This window comes from Leucoraja erinacea, chromosome 9 (assembly GCF_028641065.1).
Source record: "Leucoraja erinacea ecotype New England chromosome 9, Leri_hhj_1, whole genome shotgun sequence".
In the NCBI taxonomy this organism is placed as follows: Eukaryota; Metazoa; Chordata; class Chondrichthyes; order Rajiformes; family Rajidae; genus Leucoraja; species Leucoraja erinaceus.
In genome coordinates, this window is record NC_073385.1 from 70,031,652 (window position 1) to 70,053,633 (window position 21,982).

At 48.5% G+C, this 21,982-nt stretch overlaps 1 protein-coding gene across 3 annotated transcripts in view; it reads left to right on the forward strand.

The window, feature by feature from the left end:
* traf3 (TNF receptor-associated factor 3) overlaps nt 1–21,982 on the forward strand; it is an 84,799-nt gene that overhangs the window by 44,978 nt on the left and 17,839 nt on the right. For all 3 annotated transcript variants that reach the window (XM_055641184.1, XM_055641183.1, XM_055641182.1), the window contains 7 exons: nt 6,375–6,653; nt 11,070–11,121; nt 11,223–11,327; nt 13,365–13,529; nt 15,548–15,625; nt 17,944–18,018; nt 18,524–18,616. In XM_055641184.1, the coding sequence (XP_055497159.1) occupies nt 6,394–6,653; nt 11,070–11,121; nt 11,223–11,327; nt 13,365–13,529; nt 15,548–15,625; nt 17,944–18,018; nt 18,524–18,616 (828 nt within the window). In that variant the 5' untranslated portion in view covers nt 6,375–6,393. The remainder of the gene's footprint in view (nt 1–6,374; nt 6,654–11,069; nt 11,122–11,222; nt 11,328–13,364; nt 13,530–15,547; nt 15,626–17,943; nt 18,019–18,523; nt 18,617–21,982) is intronic.

Genomic DNA, 21,982 nt, shown 5'->3' on the forward strand with positions numbered 1-21,982 from the left:
AATCGTGAATTTGTGGAATTCCCTGCCACAGAGGGCAGTGGAGGCCAAGTCACTGGATGGGTTTAAGAGAGAGTTAGATAGAGCTCTAGGGGCTAGTGGAGTCAAGGGATATGGGGAGAAGGTACGGGTTATTGATTGGGGACGATCAGCCATGATCACAATGAATGGCGATGCTGGCTCGAAGGGCCGAATGGCCTCCTCCTGCACCTATTTTCGATGTTTCTATGACTATGGGTACTGTCAGTACGGAGTTTGTACATTTTCCCTGTGACCACGTGGGTTTTCTCCGGGTGCTCCGGTTTCCACCCACACTCCATTGATGTGCAAGTTTGTAGGTTAATTGGCTTTGGTAAAAATTGTAAATTGTCCCTAGTGTGTAGGATAGTGTTAGTGTACGGGGATCGCTGGTTGGTGCGGACTTGGTGGGAACTGTATCTCTAAACTAAACTAAACAAATAATGCCGGAGTTATAAAGCTTTGTTCTGGAGCTTGGGAGAGGCGCTGGGAATGTGTGGTGATTCAGTGGCACTTTAACTTGCCCTGAGCTGGCTCTGCTGCGACTGACTAACTCACTGCTGATGTGAGCAGCCTGGAATTCCCCCGATGTCCACATCCCAGTATTGGGAGCGTTGTACATTGCCGAAGATATTGACCTTCCTGCATGGCCACCGCTGCTGCAAACAGGGCTCCTAAACCTAACACAGACACAGAGCGCTGAAGCAACTCAGCGGGCCAGCCACCATCTCCAGAGAACATGCACAGGTGATACAAAATGCTGGGGTAACTCACAGGGTCAGGCAGCATCTCCGGAGAAAATAAACACTTGACTGAGTGCTCTTGACCCAAAATGTCACCTATTCCTTTTCTCCAGAGATGCTGCCTGACCCGCTGAGTTACTCCAGCACTATATCTATTGACGCTGTAAACCAGCATCTGCAGTTCCTTCCCACATATGCATGGGTGACATTTCAGGTCGGGACCCTTCTTCAGACTGATTGTAAGGGGGGCAGGAACTGGAGGCAAGAAAAGACCAGGATGGGTTAGGGATTTCAACCATATTACTCTGCGCAAGAGCACATAACGGTAGGAAAGTTGCATCCTCGCAAAAGCGAAAGGAATAAGGGAGGAGAGGAATTAAATTAAGTTTAGTTTAGAGATACAGCGTGGAAACATTTATACCAAGCCAATTAACCTACAAACTTTGGAGTGTTGGAGGAAATCAAAGATCTTGGAGAAAACCCACGGAGAGAACGTGCAAACTCCGTACAGGCAGCACCCGTAGTCAGGATGGAACCCGGGTCTCTGGCGCTGTGAGGCAGCAACTCTACCGTTGCGCCACCCAAACCCTTGACCAAGCATTTGGATTGGGCAGTATGTGGGTGGTAGAGCCTCTGCCTCTCGGCACCAGAGACCCCGGTTCAATCCTGACCTCAGGTGCTGTGAGTGTGGAGTTTGCACGTGTGATCGCATGCGGGCTTGCAGGCTAATTGTCCCGCTGTGAATTGCCCCTGGTGTGTCGGGAGTGGATGAGAGCTATAGACGCAGAGTGCTGGAGTAACTCAGTGGGTCAGGCTGCAACTCTGGAGTACAGGATCTGGAGTACAGGATTGAGGTGACGTTTCGGGTGATCGGTGTGGGTCGGAGGGCCTGTGGCCATGCTGTATCTCAAAACTAAACGTTGCGAGTCAGCACGCACACGACACAGTTCCTCTTCATTAGCGAGGCGAATTTCCCTTCTCCTCACCAGAGCTGGTGTGGAGAAATGATGCTTTTGGCTGCTGACAATTAGTGATGTGGAAAGGAGGAAACGTCACACGTCAGTGCCGTTGCTTGGAACAGTTTGTGCAGCACACGGAACCGTGGTCAGTCATTCCCTCCAGACTAACGGCAAAGTATAAAAAGCACGATGTATAAATAAAGGCCATTAACGCCGGCCAGTCCAGGAAGCCAGAAATAGGAAGGTTGCCATTATTATCGTTGTGTCTTCGATTGCCTTTAAATATCTGATACGTGTACAGAATTGATATGTGGGGTGAGTATGCACATGAATAGCGCTTTCTGGAAAAAACAAAAACCGTTAGAAGATATCTTGCGTCTGGGTTTAGGCAGCACGGCGGTAGAGTTGCTGCCTTGCAGCACCTGGGATCCGGGTTCCACCCCAATTACGAGTGCTATCTGTACGGAGTTTGCACGTTCTCCCCGTGACCGCGTGGGTTTTCCCGGGTGCTCCGGTTTCTTCGCACGTCCCGAAGATCGATGTGCAGGTTTGTACGTTAATTGGCTTCTGTAACTTGTCATCAGTGTGTGGGATAGAACTAGAGTACGGGTCGATGGTCGGAGCGGACTCCGTAGGCCAAAGGCCTTGTTTCCCCAATGTACCTCTAATCTAAACTGGGTGATCAATGGTCAACATGGACATGGTGGGCCGAATGGCCTGTTTTCATGCTGTTTCTCTAAACTAGTCAGTGGGTGTGAATCTGTGGAATTCTTTGCCACAGAAAGCTGTGGAGGCCAAGTCAATGGATATTTTTAAGGCAGAGATAAATAGATTCTTGATTAGTACGGGTGTCCGAGAAGGCAGGAAAATGGGGTTAAGAAGGAGAGATAGATCAGCCGTTGCCGATTGAATGGTGGAGTAGACTTGATGGGTCGAATGGCCTAATTCTACTCCTATTACTTATGACCTCATGATTAAACTGAATTAGTGTATGAAGGGATGGTCGGCATAGACTCGATGGGCTGAAGGGCCTGTTTCTATGCTGTTTCTCTAAACTAAACTGAACGTGTGTAGTAGGAAGACAAGGTAAATGAGTTCTGCAGCTGTGTGTTTTATTTTGGGATGTGGGACTTTCCTCTCCATTCCCATATGGAGTGCTGGAATTCAGCTTTGTGAAAACCCTGGGGCCTTCAACCAATGAAGCAAACTGCTTGATGGGTTTGGACACGACTCGTGTTCTGGGTCAGACATTTGGAATTAGATCAAAGAAGCAAACAGCGAAAGGAAAACAGTACCTGGCTGATGTCGAGCGACACTGAACTGTGTTTGACAACAACAAACTCAAAACCCAACGACTTAGAATAAGACGTTTACAGAATTATTCTAATTCTTTCAATAAATAAATGGGAACAAAGGTGTCAGGATCTGACACGGTTTGAAAGCTGAAAGGAAATATTGTTGGAAGGTTTTTTTTTAAAATTGGCCAAGTTTGTGAGTTGGAATAGTGATGAAATGATGAAGCAGAACCCTTAATCCAGGGCCTAAATTAAATGCAGTCTAAATCAGTGGAAATTGAGCATGGAACACAGAACAGTACATACAGCACAGGAACAGGCCCTTCAGCCCACAAGGTCTGTGACGTACTCACTCCCAAAAATACGGGACAAATTCCCGACGGCAATTCGTTGACGGACTGGGCCGTGGCTGGGTGAATGATGAGTTGTCCCGGGTGCTTGACTGCACACAAAGCCCAGCCGGTGGGGCAACCTGAGGAGTTTTGGCCCGGCACCCCGTCCAACTCATGAACCGATGATCAGGCCATGAGAAGGAGGGGTGGTGATGTCGGCGGTAAGCGAAGGTCCGAAGGTCGGACAGCGGGCCGGGCTGCCGACCGACGGGGCCACAGGCGAGGCGCTGCTGCTGCACTCCACGGGCTGCACTACGTCGGGACGGGTGAGGAGGGGCCGGACGTGGCACTCTGACCCGACAGTCCCCTCGACCCGAGTAGTAGCGGTCAAATACATGACAAGGGCGGTCCCCGAACCAATTTAGCCCAATATACGTGATGTCCCGGCTAATACGGGACAGTTGTCAACCCTGGCTCTATATGATCCATATCCCTCTATTCCTGCACTTCCACATGCCAATCTAAAAGCCTCTTAAACACCACTATCATATCTGCCTCCACCACCACCCCAGGCAATGAGTTCCAGGCCCTCACCACCCGCACCTGTGTAAAAATATACTTCTCCGCACATCCCCATTAAACTTTCCCCTTCTCATCTTCGAGTTATGCCCTCTAGTGCTGGACATTTCCACTCTGGGGAAGAGGTTTCAAACTGTCTACCCTATCTGTGCCTCTCATAATTTGATATACTTTTACATAATGTGACAGGGTGCACTTTGGCAGTCCCATAGTGCAAAATAGACGCCATCACCGGCCCATAGCAAGAAACTCAGAGCCCAAACCCAGGGAGGCACGGTGGCGCAGCGGTAGAGTTGCTGCCTCACAGCGCCAGAGACCCGGGTGCCATCCTGACTACGGGTGCCGTCTGTACGGAGTTTGTACCTTCTCCCCGTGACTGCGTGGGTTTTCTCCGGGTGCTCCGGTTTCCTCCCACACTCCAAAGACGGCGCAGGTTTGTGGGCTATTTGGCCTTGGTTAAAAATGGCAAATTGTCCTTGGTGTGTAGGATAGTACTGGTGTACGGGGGGGGGGGAGTCGCTGGTCGGCGCGGACTCGGCGGGCCGAAGGGCCTGTTTCTGCGCTGTATCCCCTTGAGCCTGTTGTCCATTTGTGAAGCACTGTAAATAAAATGGACTGGGATCCTGTTTGCAGTGGCACTAACGAGGAAATGAGGTCAGCAACAGTAATCCCCTATCTTCAGTGTTTCGTTTTGAAGAGACCTATTTCTGCCAGTAATTCGACGATGCATCTTCAAATTTGAATGATGAATTGCAGTTTGAAAAACACCTAAAGTACTCCATCTTTGAGTCAGCCACCCTAATGCGTTTAGTATTCTGCTGAACTGAACGCGTGCTTGTGTGATATGACATTAATCTATCATCATCACCTGCTGTATTCTCTCTTGACTGTGCTGGTAATTTTTTCATTGACGTGCAGCTCTGATTTGAGAGTTGTATCTCCTCTTGGGCGGCAGGGTGTCGCAGTGGTGGAGTTGCTGCCTCACAGCGCTAGAGACCCGGGTTCAATTCTGACTACAGGTGCTGCCTGTACGGAGTTTGCACGTTCTCCGTGTGACCTGCGTGGGTTTTCTCCTGGTGCTCTGGTTTCCTCCCGTAGTCCAAAGACATGCAGGATTTTCAGTTCATTGGCTTTGATATAATTGTAAAACAAATTTGTCCTCGGTGTGCAGGAGGATAGTGCTCCTGTACGGGGTGATCGATGGCCAGCGTGGACTTGGTGGGCCGAATGGCCTGTTTCCATGCTGGATCTCTAAAGTTCAGTCTGGATGTTGCTGTCATTCCAATTGTTTTAGGATGACACCCCTTTTGTGCTCTGGTCTTATCTCCAACATGATCTGTATTTCCATGGGAATCGCCGATGGCAACAGTGGTAGTAAGGCCTAGATACTGGCGGTGTAGAGAGGGTGTTTCCGCTAGTGGAAGAGTCTAGGATCTGACGGCATAGCCTCAGAAATAAAGGACATACCTTTAGAAAGGAGATGAGGAGGAATTTAAATAGTCAGAGGGTGGTGAATCTGTGGAATTCATTGCCACAGGCTGTGCAGGCCAAGTCAGTGGATATTTTTAAGGCAGAGATGGATAGATTCCTGATTAGTACGTGCGTCAGGGGTTATAGGGAGAAGGCAGGAGAATGGGGTTAGGAGGGAGAGATAGATCAGCCATGAATAAAAGGCAGAGTAGACTTGATGGGCCGAATGGCCTAATTCTACTCCGGAATCTTGTGATGATCTTATGATAATGGATTGCATTCTGGTTCCCCCAGTACCAGGGCTAGGGATGAAGAAAGACCAGGTCCATAGACATCTACACACAGGTAGACACGACACATAGGCTGCAGCTAGGATTACAAATCCATGGGGATTTTTTCTGGGCTGGATGGATACAACAGGTGGAGTTCCCCAAGGATCAGTTCTGTTTATTCTCCACATTGATGACCTTGTATAGGGGCAGAGCATAAGCTATATATGTTTGCTGAAGATATGAAAGCAGGCGGGGATGGCCCATTGTTTGTGGATGTGTGGCCTTTCACACACCACGTAGCAAGCTGGAGTGAATGGCTTTTTAGTTTGGTTTAGAGACACAGCGTGGAAACAAGCCCTTCGGCCCACCGAGTCCATGCTGTCCATTGATCACACTAGTTCTGCGTTATCCCACCTTCTCATCCACCCTGGAGGCAATTAGGAGAGGACAAATTAACCCACAAACCCGCAGATAGAAACAAAATGGTGGAGTAGCTCAGCGCATCTTTGGAGAGTGGGAGGAAACCGGAGCACCCGGGAGAACCGCACGCGGTCACGGGGGGAACGTGCAAACTCCACAGGGTCAGGATGGAAGCTGGATCTCTGGCGGTGTGAGGCAACATCTCTACTGCTGTGCCACACTAGGGCTGAGCGAGTGCATGAAAGGGCGGGTGTATTTCTGCTCCGTACTGAATGTTGCTTCCTTGCAGTTCTGGGCGGCCCTAGGCCATGGCGACGGCGAGGACCGTAGAATCAGTGGCGCCCCCACTCTCCCTGGAGTCGCTGGTGCAGCAGGTCAACCTGGTCCACGTGCAGGCCCAGGACAGCAAGCTCGGCATCGAGCCCGAGGATGGGGGCTTCACCCAGCGTTTCGTCCTCACTGTGGAAAGCAAGTACAAGTGCGAACACTGCCGTCTCCCGCTCTGCAACCCCAAGCAAACCGAGTGTGGCCACCGCTTCTGTGGCAGCTGCATACTGAAAATCCTCAGGTAAGCTGACATCTTCACGACAATATCTGATGTGTCATCGTTAATGAAGGGAACTAGATTTCCAGGCTGACAAATTCAGATCTGAGCATTTTTGTCTTCTGTTATATTTCAAATTGTCAAAGCTGGTTGCTTTTGGTGACACCACAAGTTGAGTATAGAAGTTGGGAGGTCATGTTGCAGTTGTATAAGACGTTGGTGAGGCCGCATTTAGAATATTGTGTTCAGTACTGGGCACCGTGTTAAACAAAAGATATTGTCAAGCTGGAAAGGGTACAGAGAAGATTTACGATGATGTTGCCAGGACTAGAGGGTGTGAGCTATAGGGAAAGGTTGAGTTTAGGCTAATAATAATAATAATAATAATAATAATAATAAATTTTATTTATTGGGCGCCTTTCAGACATCTCAAGGACACCTTACAGAGGTTAACAGGAATTATAAACATATAATCAGAATAAAATAAATAATAAAGACATCACAGGAACACAAATTAAAAACAGAATTCAGTCCAAAAACAAAAAATCAAAAACACAATGTGAAGAGAGAGCAGCGGCAGCTAAAGCGCGCCAGCGTCCACTCTCTCTTCACGGCAGCCATCTTGGACAAAGACTAACAGGATTACGTACAGACAAAAAAATCATCCCCCCACAATGGATACCACTGTGGGGGAAAGCACGATGTCCAGTCCCCAACCCCAAGTTCACCCCAAAGTCAGGCCTATTGAGGCCTCCGCTATTGCCTCTACAGAGGCCCGATGTTCCTGGCCGTTCTCGCCGGGTGCTGTTGCCCCAGCGTCGGGAGAGTCCTCTCAGCGGCTGGGCCACCTGGAACGGCCGCTTCCTTACCAGAGACCGCGGCTTCCGAAGCCGACAAGGCCGCGCCGGTTTGGAGCTCCCAGGCTCCCGATGTTGAAATCGGCGCCACCCGCTCCGCAGACCCGCAGCCCGGAGGTGTTGAACTCGGCGGTCACAGCTCACCATAGCTCCAGCACGTCGATCCAGCGCGGCGACCCAGGCAAGGCATCGCCCGCTCCGCTCCACGATAGCGCTCCAGCGCTGTGCCGCCACCAAGGCCGAGGTGCTGGGCGGTCCCCGCCAGGAAACGGCGCTCCAAGCCCGCTGGTAGGCCGCAAGGACGGGTCGACGGGGCAGCCCGGAGAAAAAGCTGCCTCACCGACCAGGTAGGGACCTAGAAATATAGTTACCCCCTTCCCCCCCACAATAAAAAGTCCATTTCTCCAAACATCACTAAACAGGACTCAATAAAAAAAAATTTTTTTTTAAAAAGCGAATTAAAACGGACGGCTGCTGGTTAGCAGCCGTTCCCCAAGATGGCTCCTCCTCTCTAGGCTGCGACTCTATTCCTTGGAGCGCAGGAGGATAATTCATGATCTTATAGAGGTGTATAATATCAGGAGAGGAATAAATAGTGTAGATGCACAGAGTCTCTTGCCCAGAGTAGGTGAATCGAGGACCAGAGGACATAGGTTTAAGGTGAAGGGAGAAAGATTTAATAAGAATCTGAGGGGTAGCATTTTCACATAGTGGGTGTATGGAACAAGCTGCCAGAGGAGGTAGTTGAGGCGGGGACTATCCCAACGCGTAAGAAACAGTTAGACAGGTACATGGATAGGACGGGTTTGGAGGGATATGGACCAAATGCAGGCAGGTGGGACTAGTGTAGCTGGGACATGTTGGACGGTGTGGGCAAGTTGGGCCGAAGGGCCTGTTTCCATCACTCTATGACTATGACTCTATCAGGAAATAGATCAGCTGGGAAAGTTGGTGAGGGAACAGCAGATGGAATTTAACAGAGACAGGTGCGGTGAACCACTTTTGGAAGTTAAACCAGGGTAGGACATACAGTAGATAGTGAAGCAGGGCCATGTGGAGTGATGTTGAACAGAGAGACGATGGGGTACGAGTCATAACTCCAGTGGCCACACAGGTGGATGGTGCAGTGAGGAAGGTGTATAGCTTCACCAGGCATTGCATATAAAGATGGAGGCGCATCCGAGTCTGATGGTGTTTCTGGGGGAACGGGGTCCTGAGCGCGGGCGGCTGTGCCTGTGTTTATGCCAGCTCTTGTTGCGAGAGGGCTGGATGTGCATCGGGCGATACTGTTCTGGGTGCGGTCCAGTATGCAGTCTGAATCCCGTGAGCAGTGTCCTGGTGAGGAGCGTAAATGAATTCCCACATATCGGTGGCTTCTCGATGTGGGAACGGAGACTGGAGTTATCCTGTGACCCTGGTAGATCTATCATCCCTGGTGAATCTGGCAGGAAGTTGCTTAACTTATCTTTGACCTGCTTCCCACAAAACTCATTGCAGGTGTGTTCGAGATTGTAGTTTGCGTGATTAGGTTCGAACTTCCAGTAAGATCGGTGGTTCCTGCCGCCTCCCTCAGCAAGTAGAAGGGGCCGTTCATGGCGGCGTTGCCCTCCACTCCTCCCCCCCCCCCCCCCCCCCCCCCCCCCCCCCCGCTCCTCCTCCTCCCCCGGGCTTTGGAGGCATCGGCGGGCGAGAAGAGCGCGTTGATGGCGTCTATCCGTCTCGCTCCCTCTCTCTCTCTCTCTCTCTCTCTCTCTCTCCGCCTCTCTCTCTCTCTCAGCTCGATGTCGCCATCACCAACATCACCGCCATCTTGTCTTCTTCTTCTTCACCGACCCCCTGGTGTTTCCACACCAGGACATCGGAAATGCCCTCATTCTTCAGGGAACGGGGATTCCCCTCCTCCACCATAGATGAAGCTCGCACCAGGGTCTCTTCCATACCCCGCAACACTGCTCTCTCTCCCCATCCCCCCACTCGCAACAAGGGCAGAGTCCCCCTAGTCCTCACCTTTCACCCCACCAGCCGTCAAATACAATAAATAATCCTCCGCCATTTCCGCCACCTCCAACGTGACCCCACCACTCGCCACATCTTCCCATCTCCCCCCATGTCTGCCTTCTGCAAAGACCGCTCCATCCGCAACTCCCTTGTCAATTCTTCCCTTCCCTCCCGTACCACCCCCTCCCCGGGCACTTTCCGTTGCAACCGCAAGAAATGCAACACCTGCCCCTTCACCTCCCCCCTCGACTCCATTCAAGGACCCAAGCAGTCGCTCCAGGTGCGACAAAGGTTCACCTGTATCTCCTCCAACCTCATCTACTGCATCCGCTGCTCTAGATGTCAGCTGATTTACGTCGGGGAGACTAAGCGTAGGTTGGGCGATCGTTTCGCCGAACACCTCCGCTCAGTCCGCAATAACCTACCTGAACTCCCGGTGGCTCAGCACTTCAACTCCCCCTCCCATTCCCAATCCGACCTCTCTGTCCTGGGTCTCCTCCATTGCCAGAGTGAGCAACACCAGAAATTGGAGGAACAGCACCTCATATTCCGCTTGGGGAGCCTGCATCTGGCGGGCATGAACATTGAATTCTGCCAATTTTGTTAGCCCTTGCTGTCTCCTCCCCTTAACCCTCGAACTGTCTCCTCCCATCCCCCAGCCCTCGGGCTCCTCCTCCTCCCCTTTTTCCTTCCTTCTCCCCGCCACCCCCTATCAGTCTGAAGAAGGGTTTCGGCCCGAAACGTTACCTATTTCCTTCGCTCCATAGATGCTGCTGCACCCGCTGAGTTTCTCCAGCATTTTTGTGTACCATTGCGTATAAAGAGTTGGGATGTCATATTACAGTTGTACACGCTGTGGGCTAGGCTGCACCAGGAATACTGTGGTCACCACACGACAGGGAACTACATGGTTAACTCAGAGAGGGGGTGGAAACGGTTTACAGGGATGTTGCCTGCAGTGAAGGACGGGGGTTTAAGGAGGAGATTTTATCCCCTCTGATCCTCGACTCTCCCACTAGTGGAAACATCCTCTCCACATCCACTCGATCCAAGCCTTTCACCAATTGGCACGTTTCAATGACGATCCCCCTCATCCTTCTACACTCCAGCCAGTACAGGCCCAGTGCCGTCAAACGATCATCGTACATTAACCCACTCATCCCTGGGATGGGAAATGTCAAGCACCATGCTCGGGATGAAGGAACTCCTAAGCCGAGAGTTAGCTATGTTTGCATTGAAGTTGCATCATTATTGCTAAGTATTAGACCGGGTTATGGATAGGAAAGGTGTCCATACTGTAGGGATAGGACAGGTATAGAGGGAGGCAGACAGTGGGGACTAGCGTAGATGGGACATCTTGGTTGGCATGGGCAAGCTGAGCTGAAGAACCTGTTTCCGTGCTGTGACTCTATGACAGCATGTTCAGTATGTTTTGACGATGGAAATTCTGCTATTGCAATGGAAATAGCATTTACCTCAAAAAGAAAATTCATCTTTTTTGAACATCTTGAGTTATGTCATCAAATGTTTAATACTTTCCTATTGGGATTTGACTTGAATTGATGATGTTATTTTATCTTTCCAGGGGTCCAAAACCAGTTTGCCCACTTGATAATGTGGCTTTATATGAGAATATGGTAAGAGAATATGAACTAAGTCCATATGTGGTTTTGGAATTTCAGTTTGATATCTTCTTATGGACCATTAATCTGCTGTTCTTTTTCTTTATCTTAAAAAGGTTTTTAAGGACATCTGCTGTAAAAAAGAGGTTTTGGCACTTCAAATCTACTGTAGAAATGAACTAAATGGCTGCACCAAACAGCTACCTCTAGGGAAGCTTGAGGTAATTGATATTAATGAATATTAAGCAAAATATAAAATGCCGGAGGATCTCAGCGGGCCAGGCGGCACAGTGGTGCAGCGGTAGAGTTGCTGCCTTACAGCGCCAGGGACCCTGGTTCGATCCTGCCATCGGGTGCTGTCTGTACGGAGTTTGCATGTTCTCCCCCTGTGGGTTCTCTCTGGGTGCCACTAGTGTGTGTGTGTGTGGGAAAGTGTTAGTGTGCGGGGATCGCTGATCAGCACGGACTTGGTGGGCTGAAGGGTCAGTTTCCGTGATGTTTCTCTAAAGTAAAGTATCAACTTCCCCAAGTTAAAATGTAATTCTGTTGCCAACTTATTACAACAAGCAGCAGAAACCATTCAGATTGAGATTCAATTTTAATTGTCATTGTCAGTGTACAGTACAGAGACAACAAAATGCATTTAGCATCTCCCTGGAAGAGCGACATAGCAAATGATTTGAATAAATAATAATAAGTGTCCGGGGGGGGGGGGTGGTGATTGGCAGTCACCGAGGTACGTTGTTGAGTAGAGTGACAGCCGCCGGGAAGAAGCTGTTCCTCGACCTGCTGGATCGGCAACGGAGAGACCTGTAGCGCCTCCCGGATGGTAGGAGGGTAAACAGTCCGTGGTTGGGGTGAGAGCAGTCCTTGGCGATGCTGAGCGCTCTCCGCAGACAACGCTTGCTTTGGACAGACTCAATGGAGGGGAGCGAGGAACCGGTGATGCGTTGGGCAATTTTCACCACCCTCTGCAGTGCCTTCCGGTCGGAGACAGAGCAGTTGCCATACAAACAAACCATTGTTTGTGTTCCAGTTAATATTATGTAAGAAACCGTATCTTGAATCTTGAGCAAAATACAAACACCCAATTTGAAAACGACTATGTCCATTCCCTCCCCAGAGGCTGTCTGTCCAAAACTCACTACCACGGGCATATGTCTTTCTTTTAAGAGCCATGTGCCAATAAACTGACCTTGAAGAAGGGTCCTGACCCAAAACATCATGTCCATTTCCTCACTTTAGCTTGGAGATCTAGCCTACATGCCCTTCCATCACCAGTACACTAGCACTATCCTACACACACTAGGGACAATTTACAATTAACCTACAAACCTGTACGTCTGTGGAATGTGGGAGGAAACCAAAGATCTCGGAGAAAACCCCCATAGGTCACGGGGAGAATGCACAAATTCCATACAGACAGCACCCGTAGTCGGGATCAAACCCGGGTCTCTGGCGCTGTTAAGGGCCTGTCCCACGAGCATGCGACCTGACGGCGTTGAGGCGGCTGCGGGCCGGCAGGCCGTTGCCGCGCGGAATTTTTGAACACGGTCAGTTTTCCGGAGCCCCGCGCGATGTCGGGACCAGCTCCGCACAACTCCATACGGCTCCGGCGATCGAAGTGGGACCGGCCCCTCGAGGCCGTACGGCTCAAGCGACCACGTTAGGTCGCGCTTGCCGCATGCAGGCGCATGCTGGTGGGACCGGCCCTTTAGGTCGCGCTTGCCGCATGGAGTCGCATGCTGGTGGGACAGGCCCTTAAGGCAATAGCTCTACTGCTGCGTCACCGTGCCATTATGATACTTTGAATAGTTTTAATCTTTGGTAAATCTTTAACGCAACCTCTATAGTTTTATCTCACTTCTAAGCCATTGATATTATTTCCAGTTTAGGACAGAACTGCAGATGCTGGTTTAAACCGAAGATAGACTCAGCGGGTCAGGCAGCATCTCTGGCAAAAAGATGCTCAGACCTGAAAAAGTGTCTCGACCCGAAACGTCACCCATTCCTTCTCTCCAGAGATGCTGCCTGTCCCGCTGAGTTACTCCAGCTTATTGTGTCTATCTTTGGTTTAATCCAACATTTGCAGTTCCTTCCTAGACATTATTGCCAGTTTAGTTTGTCCATTTTGAAAATTAGTAAATCGAAATTAAGAAAATGTTGATAATATGCTCATATGAGCATTGTCAGAAAAATGGAGTCAGGCAATGGTCTCGATGCAAGAACTGGTTTAATTGTCTCCCCTCTGCCTACAGGCTCACTTACTTGAATGTCCTTATCAGGAAGTTTGCTGCCCTCGCAGGGGCTGTACAGAACAAATTCAGCGGAAAGATTTAGCTGACCATTTAAATTCCAGCTGTACATATCGCGAGCAAGTCTGTAAATATTGCAAAAAAAACGTCACCATTGCAGAATTAAAGGTAAGGCGCTCTGCAATAAATGCAACCGTGTTTCTCTCTACAGTTAATAGTTTTGTTTAGAGATGCAGTGTAGAAACGGGCCCTTCAGCCCACTGAGACCACACCGACCAGCAAACCTTGCACATTAGCGTAACCCTACCAATGGGACCATATAACCATATAACCATATAACAATTTACAGCACGGAAACAGGCCATCTCGGCCCAACAAGTCCGTGCCGAACAACTTTTTTTCCCCTTAGTCCCACCTGCCTGCACTCATACCATAACCCTCCATTCCCTTCTCATCCATATACCTATCCAATTTATTTTTAAATGATACCAACGAACCTGCCTCCACCACTTCCACTGGAAGCTCATTCCACACCGCTACCACTCTCTGAGTAAAGAAGTTCCCCCTCATATTACCCCTAAACTTCTGTCCCTTAATTCTGAAGTCATGTCCTCTTGTTTGAATCTTCCCTATTCTCAAAGGGAAAAGCTTGTCCACATCAACTCTGTCTATCCCTCTCATCATTTTAAAGACCTCTATCAAGTCCCCCCTTAACCTTCTTCTGCGCTCCAGAGAATAAAGACCTAACTTATTCAACCTATCTCTGTAACTTAGTTGCTGAAACCCAGGCAACATTCTAGTAAATCTCCTCTGTACTCTCTCTATTTTGTTGACATCCTTCCTATAATTGGGCGACCAAAATTGTACACCATACTCCAGATTTGGTCTCACCAATGCCTTGTACAATTTTACATGCTGTACCAAAGCCAGTTAACCTACAAACTTGTACGTGTTTGGATTGGGGGAGGATGGACCCAGGTCTCTAGCGCTGTGAGGCAGTAACTCTACCACTGTGCCACCCTTTAGTACAAAGGGATCCACGGGCAACTAGCCAACTTGGCTTCATGGAAGGTAATGGTTGTGCAAGCAATACATAACATCGCAACTTCTATACTCAATACCCTTGCTGATGAAGGCCAATGTGCCAAGCACCTACTTCACCATCCTGCCTAGCCTACCTGCGATGTGACTTTCAATGAACAATATACATGCACTCCTACATAGAAACATAGAAACATAGAAATTAGGTGCAGGAGTAGGCCATTCGGCCCTTCGAGCTTGCACCGCCATTCAATATGATCATGGCTGATCATCAACTCAGTATCCCGTACCTGCCTTCTCTCCATACCCCCTGATCCCCTTAGCGACAAGCGCCACATCTAACTCCCTCTTAAATATAGCCAATGAACGGGCCTCAACTACCCTCTGTGGCAGAGAGTTCCAGAGATTCACCACTCTCTGTGTGAAAAAAGTTCTCCTCATCTCGGTTTTAAAGAATTTCCCCCTTATCCTTAAGCTGTGACCCCTTGTCCTGGACTTCCCTAACATCGGGAACAATCTTCCTGCATCTAGCCTGTCCAACCCCTTATGAATTTTGTAAGTTTCTATAAGATCCCCCTCTCAATCTCCTAAATTCTAGAGAGTATAAACCAAGTCTATCCAGTCTTTCTTCATAAGACAGTCCTGACATCCCAGGAATCAGTCTGGTGAACCTTCTCTGCCTCCCTAGATCCCTCCTAGATCCCTCTGCTCTACCACGCTCCCCTAGAGACCAACCATTCACTGTGAAGGTCCTGCCTTGGTTTGTCTTCCCAAAATGCAACCTCGCACTCCTCTGCATCAACTCTATTAACCATTCCACAGCCCACTTGCCCAACCGATCAAGATCCTGCTAAATATTCTTGTTAACCATCTTCACTATCTATAATGCCACCCACTTCAATGTCATCAGCAAACTTGCTAGCCATGCCTGCAAATCATTGAGATAGACCCCAAACAGCAACAGACCACGAGGCACACCTGTGAATGATATATGACTGGAATTGAATGGATGGAAGTAAGTTTAATAAGGGATACACATTCTTGGGTCAGCATTTTATTTTGAGAGGGCAGTATTTCGAAAAAAAAATAGAAATTTAGGAAAAAAGTATTTGGAAAAACAACCTATCTTTCTTTTATTCTGTTAGATACATGAAGACATTGACTGTCCAGCATTTCCTGTCCTTTGCCCAAACAAATGCAATAAGTTTATCCTGAGAGGCGAAGTAAGTTGATATTTTTCTATTTCTTGCAGTATGTTTTCAAATGTTATCTAAATTGTGTCAAGTTGGGAAAAGGGGAAGTACAACGGGAGCTTGGGGTCCTTGTACATCAGTCACTGAAAGTAAGCATGCAGGTACAGCAGGCAGTGAAGAAAGCGAATGGCATGTTGGCCTTCATAACAAGAGGAGTTGAGTAGAGGAGCAAAGAGGTCCTTCTGCAGTTGTACAGGGCCCTGGTGAGACCACACCTGGAGTATTGTGTGCAGTTTTGGTCTCCAAATTTGAGGTAGGACATTCTTGCTATTGAGGGAGTGCAGCGTAGGTTTACAAGGTTAATTCCCGGGATGGCGGGACTGTTGATAGAATGGAGCGGCTGGGCTTGTGCACACTGGAATTTAGAAGGATGAGAGGGATCTCAATGAATCATATAAGATTATTAAGGGTTTGGACACACTAGAGGCAGGAAACGTGTTCCTGATGTTGGGAGAGTCCAGAACCAGGGGCCACAGTTTAAGAATAAGGGGTGAGCCATTTAGAACGGAGACGAGGAAACACTTTTTCACACGAAGAGTGGTGAATCTATGGAATTCAGAGGGCGGTGGAGGCCGGTTCTCTGGATGCTTTCAAGAGAGAGCTAGATAGAGTTCTTAAAGATAGCGGAGTCAAGGGATATGGGGAGAAGGCAGAAACGGGGTACTGATTGTGGATGATCAGCCATGATCACATTGAATGGCGGTGCTGGCTCGAAGGGCCGAATGGCCTACTCCTGCACCTATTGTCTATTGTCACGTGTACCATGGTACAATAAAAACACTTTTTTTAAATGTATTATGGATAGCCTGGGTAACATGGATCTAATTGTTGGAGAATAATTACAAACATATGAACAATAAAATATAACATTCAAATTGAGATCCTCCAAAGAGGACGATCACATAAGATATCTCTTTAAATAAAACGGGAAGATGGAAAAAAAATACTTTGAAATGGAGAAGAAAAGTTTGGAAGAAAGTTTAGTTTAGAGATACAGCTCGGAAACAGGCCATTCGGCCCACTGAGTCCGTGCCGGCCAGCGATTACCCCGTACACTAGCACTATCCTACACACACTAGGGGCAATTTACATTTATACCCAGCCAATTAACCTACACACCTGTACGTCTTTAGTGTGTGGGAGGAAACTGAAGATCTCGGAGAAAACCCAAGCGTCACGGGGAGAGCGTACAAACTCTGTACAGACAGCGCCCGTAGTTGGGATCGAACCTGGGGTACTGGGGTGTAAGCGCTGAAAGGCAGCAACTCTACTGCTGTGCCACAGTGCATTGTAATTGTAAATTCCTCTTTTTAATTTGCTTATGATGCAGTATCTTTTGGTCAATGTCTGTGATGGACCAAGTGGTCAGATATTATATCGGTATTAAATGTTACTGGTGATCTCTCACCCCTTGTGCAGGAAGGGACTGCAGATGCTGGTTTACACCGAAGATAGACACAAAATGCTGGAGAAACTCAGTGGGACAGGCAGCGTCTCTGGAGAGAACGAATGGGTGACGTTTCGGGTCAAGACTGAAGAAGGGTCTCCACCTGAAACGTCGCCCATTCCTTCTCTCCCCTTGTGTTCCTCATTGAACAGCAAAAGCTAAAATGAATGTAAATATCCAGCTGTTGGCAGAAGTCCAGCAGTGATTTTGTTTATTTGGGACATTTGCGGACTTGTCAGTTTGGGTCTGGACCCTTCTTCAGATCAACCAAAAACTCCAACACTCTGTGAAACGTCACCTATCCATGTTCTCCACAGATGCTGCCTGACCCGCTGAGTTACTCCAGCACTCTGTGAAACGTCACCTATCCATGTTCTCCACAGATGCTGCTTGACCCGCTGAGTTACTCCAGCACTCTGTGAAACGTCACCTATCCATGTTCTCCACAGATGCTGCCTGACCCACTGAGTTACTCCAGCACTCTGTGAAACGTCACCTATCCATGTTCTCCACAGATGCTGCCTGACCCGCTGAGTTACTCCAGTACTCTGTGAAACATCACCTATGCATGTTCTCCACAGATGCTGCCTGACCCACTGAGTTACTCCAGCACTCTGTGAAACGTCACCTATCCATGTTCTCCACAGATGCTGCCTGACCCGCTGAGTTACTCCAGCACTCTGTGTCCTTTTCTTTTTGTAAACCAGCATCTGCGGTTCCTTGTTTCTGCGTGGTGATCTGTAGCTTGCAATCCATGATATCAAGATGACTTTCAGTTTCTGACTTGTGTTTCAGCTGTACAACGTTCTAATGTAAAAACAATGTCCTCTTCTCTCTGCAGTTATCTCGCCACCAGTTAGAATGTCTCAACCAGGTCATGTCCTGTCCATTCTCTCAGTATGGTTGTAGTTTCCAGGTCAGTACAACGTTTTAACCACTTTTATTCCTAAGTTTACCTAAGCTGAAAAATCTAGGTTGTATAGTTCTATGGGTAAGGATCAGTACAAATACATTGCAGGACGGGGCTAAAGATACGAAATGAACATGCATCATTTAATTTACTGGCAGAGCCCTTGCCTCACGGCGCCAGAGACCCAATTTGATCCTGACCTTGGGTGCTGCCTGTGTGGAGTTTGCATGCTCTCCCTGTGATGGTGTGGGTTTGCTCCGGTTTGCTCCCATATCTCACATAACGTGCGGCTCTCTAGGTTAATTGGCCTCCGTAAATTGCCTCAGGCGTGTAGGGAGTTGGATGAGAAAGTGGGATAGCATAGAACTAGCGTGAATGGGCGATCGATGGTCGGCACGGACTCGGTGGGCCGAAGGGCCTCTTTCCACGCCGCATCTCCGGTAAAAACAATGCTTTTCTGATATTTATTTCGCCATCTGACACCAAACTCTCTCCTCCTTTGTTCTGGCAGGGGAACAAGCAGGAGCTTAAAGTGCACGAGGGAAACGCAATGGCCCAACATTTAAATTGTGCGCTCAAGAAGAACGAACATCTGGAAAAAATGGTAAACAAAGCAGGCGAAAAGACTAAACTACTCACTTCACTCAAGCCCCCTCCCACCTCCCCCTTCATTTCTAACCCCACCCCCCCTTCCCCTCCACTAAATGTTATTTAACCAGTTCCACGGTTCACAATGACGTAACCCTCTTGGGATCACAACATCCAACACCAATCAGCATATCACGGAGCCTCCCTCTCTGGCCCTGACTTGTCCTGGTCTTGTCTTGCTTCCAGTTTCATCCCCCGCTCCCTTCCCCCCACAGTGTCTGAAGAAAGGGCCTGACGTGAAACGTCACCTATCCATGTTCTCCACAGATGCTGCCTGACCCGCTGAGTTACTCCAGCACTCTGTGAAATGTCACCTATCCCAGCACTCTGTGAAATGTCACCTATCCATGTTCTCCACAGATGCTGCCTGACCCGCTGAGTTACTCCAGCACTCTGTGAAATGTCACCTATCCATGTTCTCCACAGATGCTGCCTGACCCGCTGAGTTACTCCAGCACTCTGTGAAACGTCACCTATCCATGTTCTCCACAGATGCTGCCTGACCCACTGAGTTACTCCAGCACTCTGTGTCTATGGTGCAAACCAGCATCTGCAGTTCCGTTTTTATGACATTGAGTTCATCCAAGTGTTTTGTAGGTGTAGCAAGTGGGCAGAATGAGTGGTGTACAAACACACACAAGCAGTTAACGTTGGAGGTTGTGTGTGAGTGCAGGTTTGTGATGCTGGCCAGTTGAAGGTGGGACGAGTGGGTTGAGAGAGGGATTGACAGGGAGGAACAGAGGCACAAACCTGCAGGATTACATCCCCCGCTTGCCTAACAAAGTGTTTTGTGAACATGTCTTTTCATTATTCGTTAGAAATGAAAGCTGACACCTGCATTCCCACCATTGTATGTCCTTAGGGCAGCATAGTGGTACAGCGGTATAGTTGCTGCCTCTCAGCACCAGTCATCTAGGTTCAATCCTTGCTACAGGTGCTGACTGTATGGGGTTTGATGATCTGAGGTTGTACTCTGAAGGATCCAGTTTATTCCATTTTATTTCCACTCTTCCAGCTTTCCTTTCTCCCTGTGACCGCGTGGGTTGTCTGACCTGCTGAGTTACTCCAGCAGGCGAAATGTGTCTGAGGAAGGGTCTCGACCCGAAACGTCACCCTTTCCTTCTCTCCAGGGATGCTGCCTGCCCCGCTGAGTTACTCCAGAACTTTGTCCTCTGGGTCTGCTTGCTATTTCCAGCCACATTGCAACTTTGGGAGTAAAAGACTTGCCTTTGTATCATGGAAACGAAAGTTGGCAAGTTTGGTTGTTGGTTTGTACCAAGAATATTTTTGCAGACTTCCGCAGAGTAATGATGGAATCATTGCAAAGATACGAAGGGAAAATCCAGAACTCCCTTTGTCCTACTGAGTGAGTGAGTGAGTGAGTGTTGCTGGAAATATGTGTAAATACATACAATTACCTCCCTGTAGCTCTTTGATAAGATGATTGACCAATGAGATATTTTCATATTAGTAAAGAACTGTCGGTGCGTGTGCGTGTGTGTGTGCTTAAAAACATTTACTTAACACCTGAGGCAGTTTCACACATTTCTGTTTCACTTTCACCTTTGGAAACAACACGGCTTGAAATCATTTATTTCTCTTGTGTTTTGAAGATTTAAACACTTCAAACATTTATTTAAAAAACAATATTCTCATTATCATAGGTGATCTGTGTCTTTGTGATTTTTTTTTGGGGTGCACAGTGCTGCAGCGGGTAGTGCCGCTGCTTCACAGCGCCAGTGACCCGGGTTCGATCCTGACCTTGGGTGCTGTCTGTGTGGCGTTTGTACGTTCTCCCTGTGACCGCGTGGGTTTTCTCCGGGTGCTCCGGTTTCCTCCCGCATCCGAAAGATGTGTGGGTTAGTAGATGGCCTGTCCCACTTTCACCACCTCTGCCGAGTTTGCCCTTGACTCGTACTCACAGCATGGTCGTAGGAGGTCGTAGGTAGGTCGTAGCAGGTTGTGATGTTAGTCGTAGGTACTCGTGGCATCAACTAGGTCGGGGCGTTTTTCTAGCCTGATGAAAAATGTCCACAAGTAAATAAGGTAGTGAATTAGGTCATGAAAGTGGCCCAGGCCCTTAAATTGGCCCACTGTAAATTGCCCCCAGCATGTGGGGAGTAGATGCGGAAAGGGGATAAACAAAGATGGTCGGATGTGACATTCTTCTTGGAATTAGAAGTTATCGACAAAAAACATTTGCATTCCAGATTCCTCGTTGGACTTGAAAATGTTCCTCGGAATTAGTAACTCATTGGCACACACATGCCCAAGAGGGAGGAGCAGGGAGAGGTGCAAATCTGCATTTGGTTTATTTTAATCAACTTCTCATGAGGTCAACCAACATCAAGATGATCTGAGGTTTAACTCTGAAGGATCCAGTTTATTCCAGTTCATTCCCACCCCTGCAATCATTCCGAGGAAGGGTCCCGACCCCAAACGTCAACCTTCCATGTTCTCCACAGATGCTGCCCGGCCTGCTGAGTTACTCCAGCACTTTTAAGGCAGAGATAGATAGATAGACAGATTCTTGATTAGTATGGGTGTTGGGGGTTATGGGGTGAAGGCAGGAGAATGGGGTTAGGAGGGAGAGGTAGATTGAATGGTGGAGTAGACATGATGGGCTGAATGGCCTAATTCTACACCTGTCACATGAGCATGTGCACACTGTATATTGCCCGCTAGTGCGTACGGAGTGGATGTGAAAATGGGATCACATAGAATTAGTGCACAGTTGATCGATGGTGAGCGTGGATCGATGGGTGAAATGGCCTGTTTCCATGCTGTGTCTCTAAACTAAACCACCATTTTTATTGTCTTTTGGTTTCTTACTCTGTAGCACGGTTTAATCTATTAGAAATCGCAGAACCTTCTGCCATATATTTGATCCATAATATCTGGAGTGCAGAGAAGGTTCACCAGTCTGATGCCTGGGATATCAGGACTTTCATATGAAGAAAGACTGGATAGACTCGGCTTGTACTCGCTAGAATTTAGAAGATTGAGGGGGGATCTTATAGAAACGTACAAAATTCTTAAGGGGTTGGACAGGCTAGATGCAGGAAGATTGTTCCCGATGTTGGGGAAGTCCAGGACAAGGGGTCACAGCTTAAGGATAAAGGGGAAATCCTTTAGGACTGAGATGAGAAAAACATTTTTCACACAGAGAGTGGTGAATCTGTGGAACTCTCTGCCACAGAAGGTAGTTGAGGCCAGTTCATTGGCTATATTTAAGAGGGAGTTAGATGTGGCCCTTGTGGCTAAAGGGATAGAAACATAGAAATTAGGTGCAGGAGTAGGCCATTCGGCCCTTCGAGCCTGC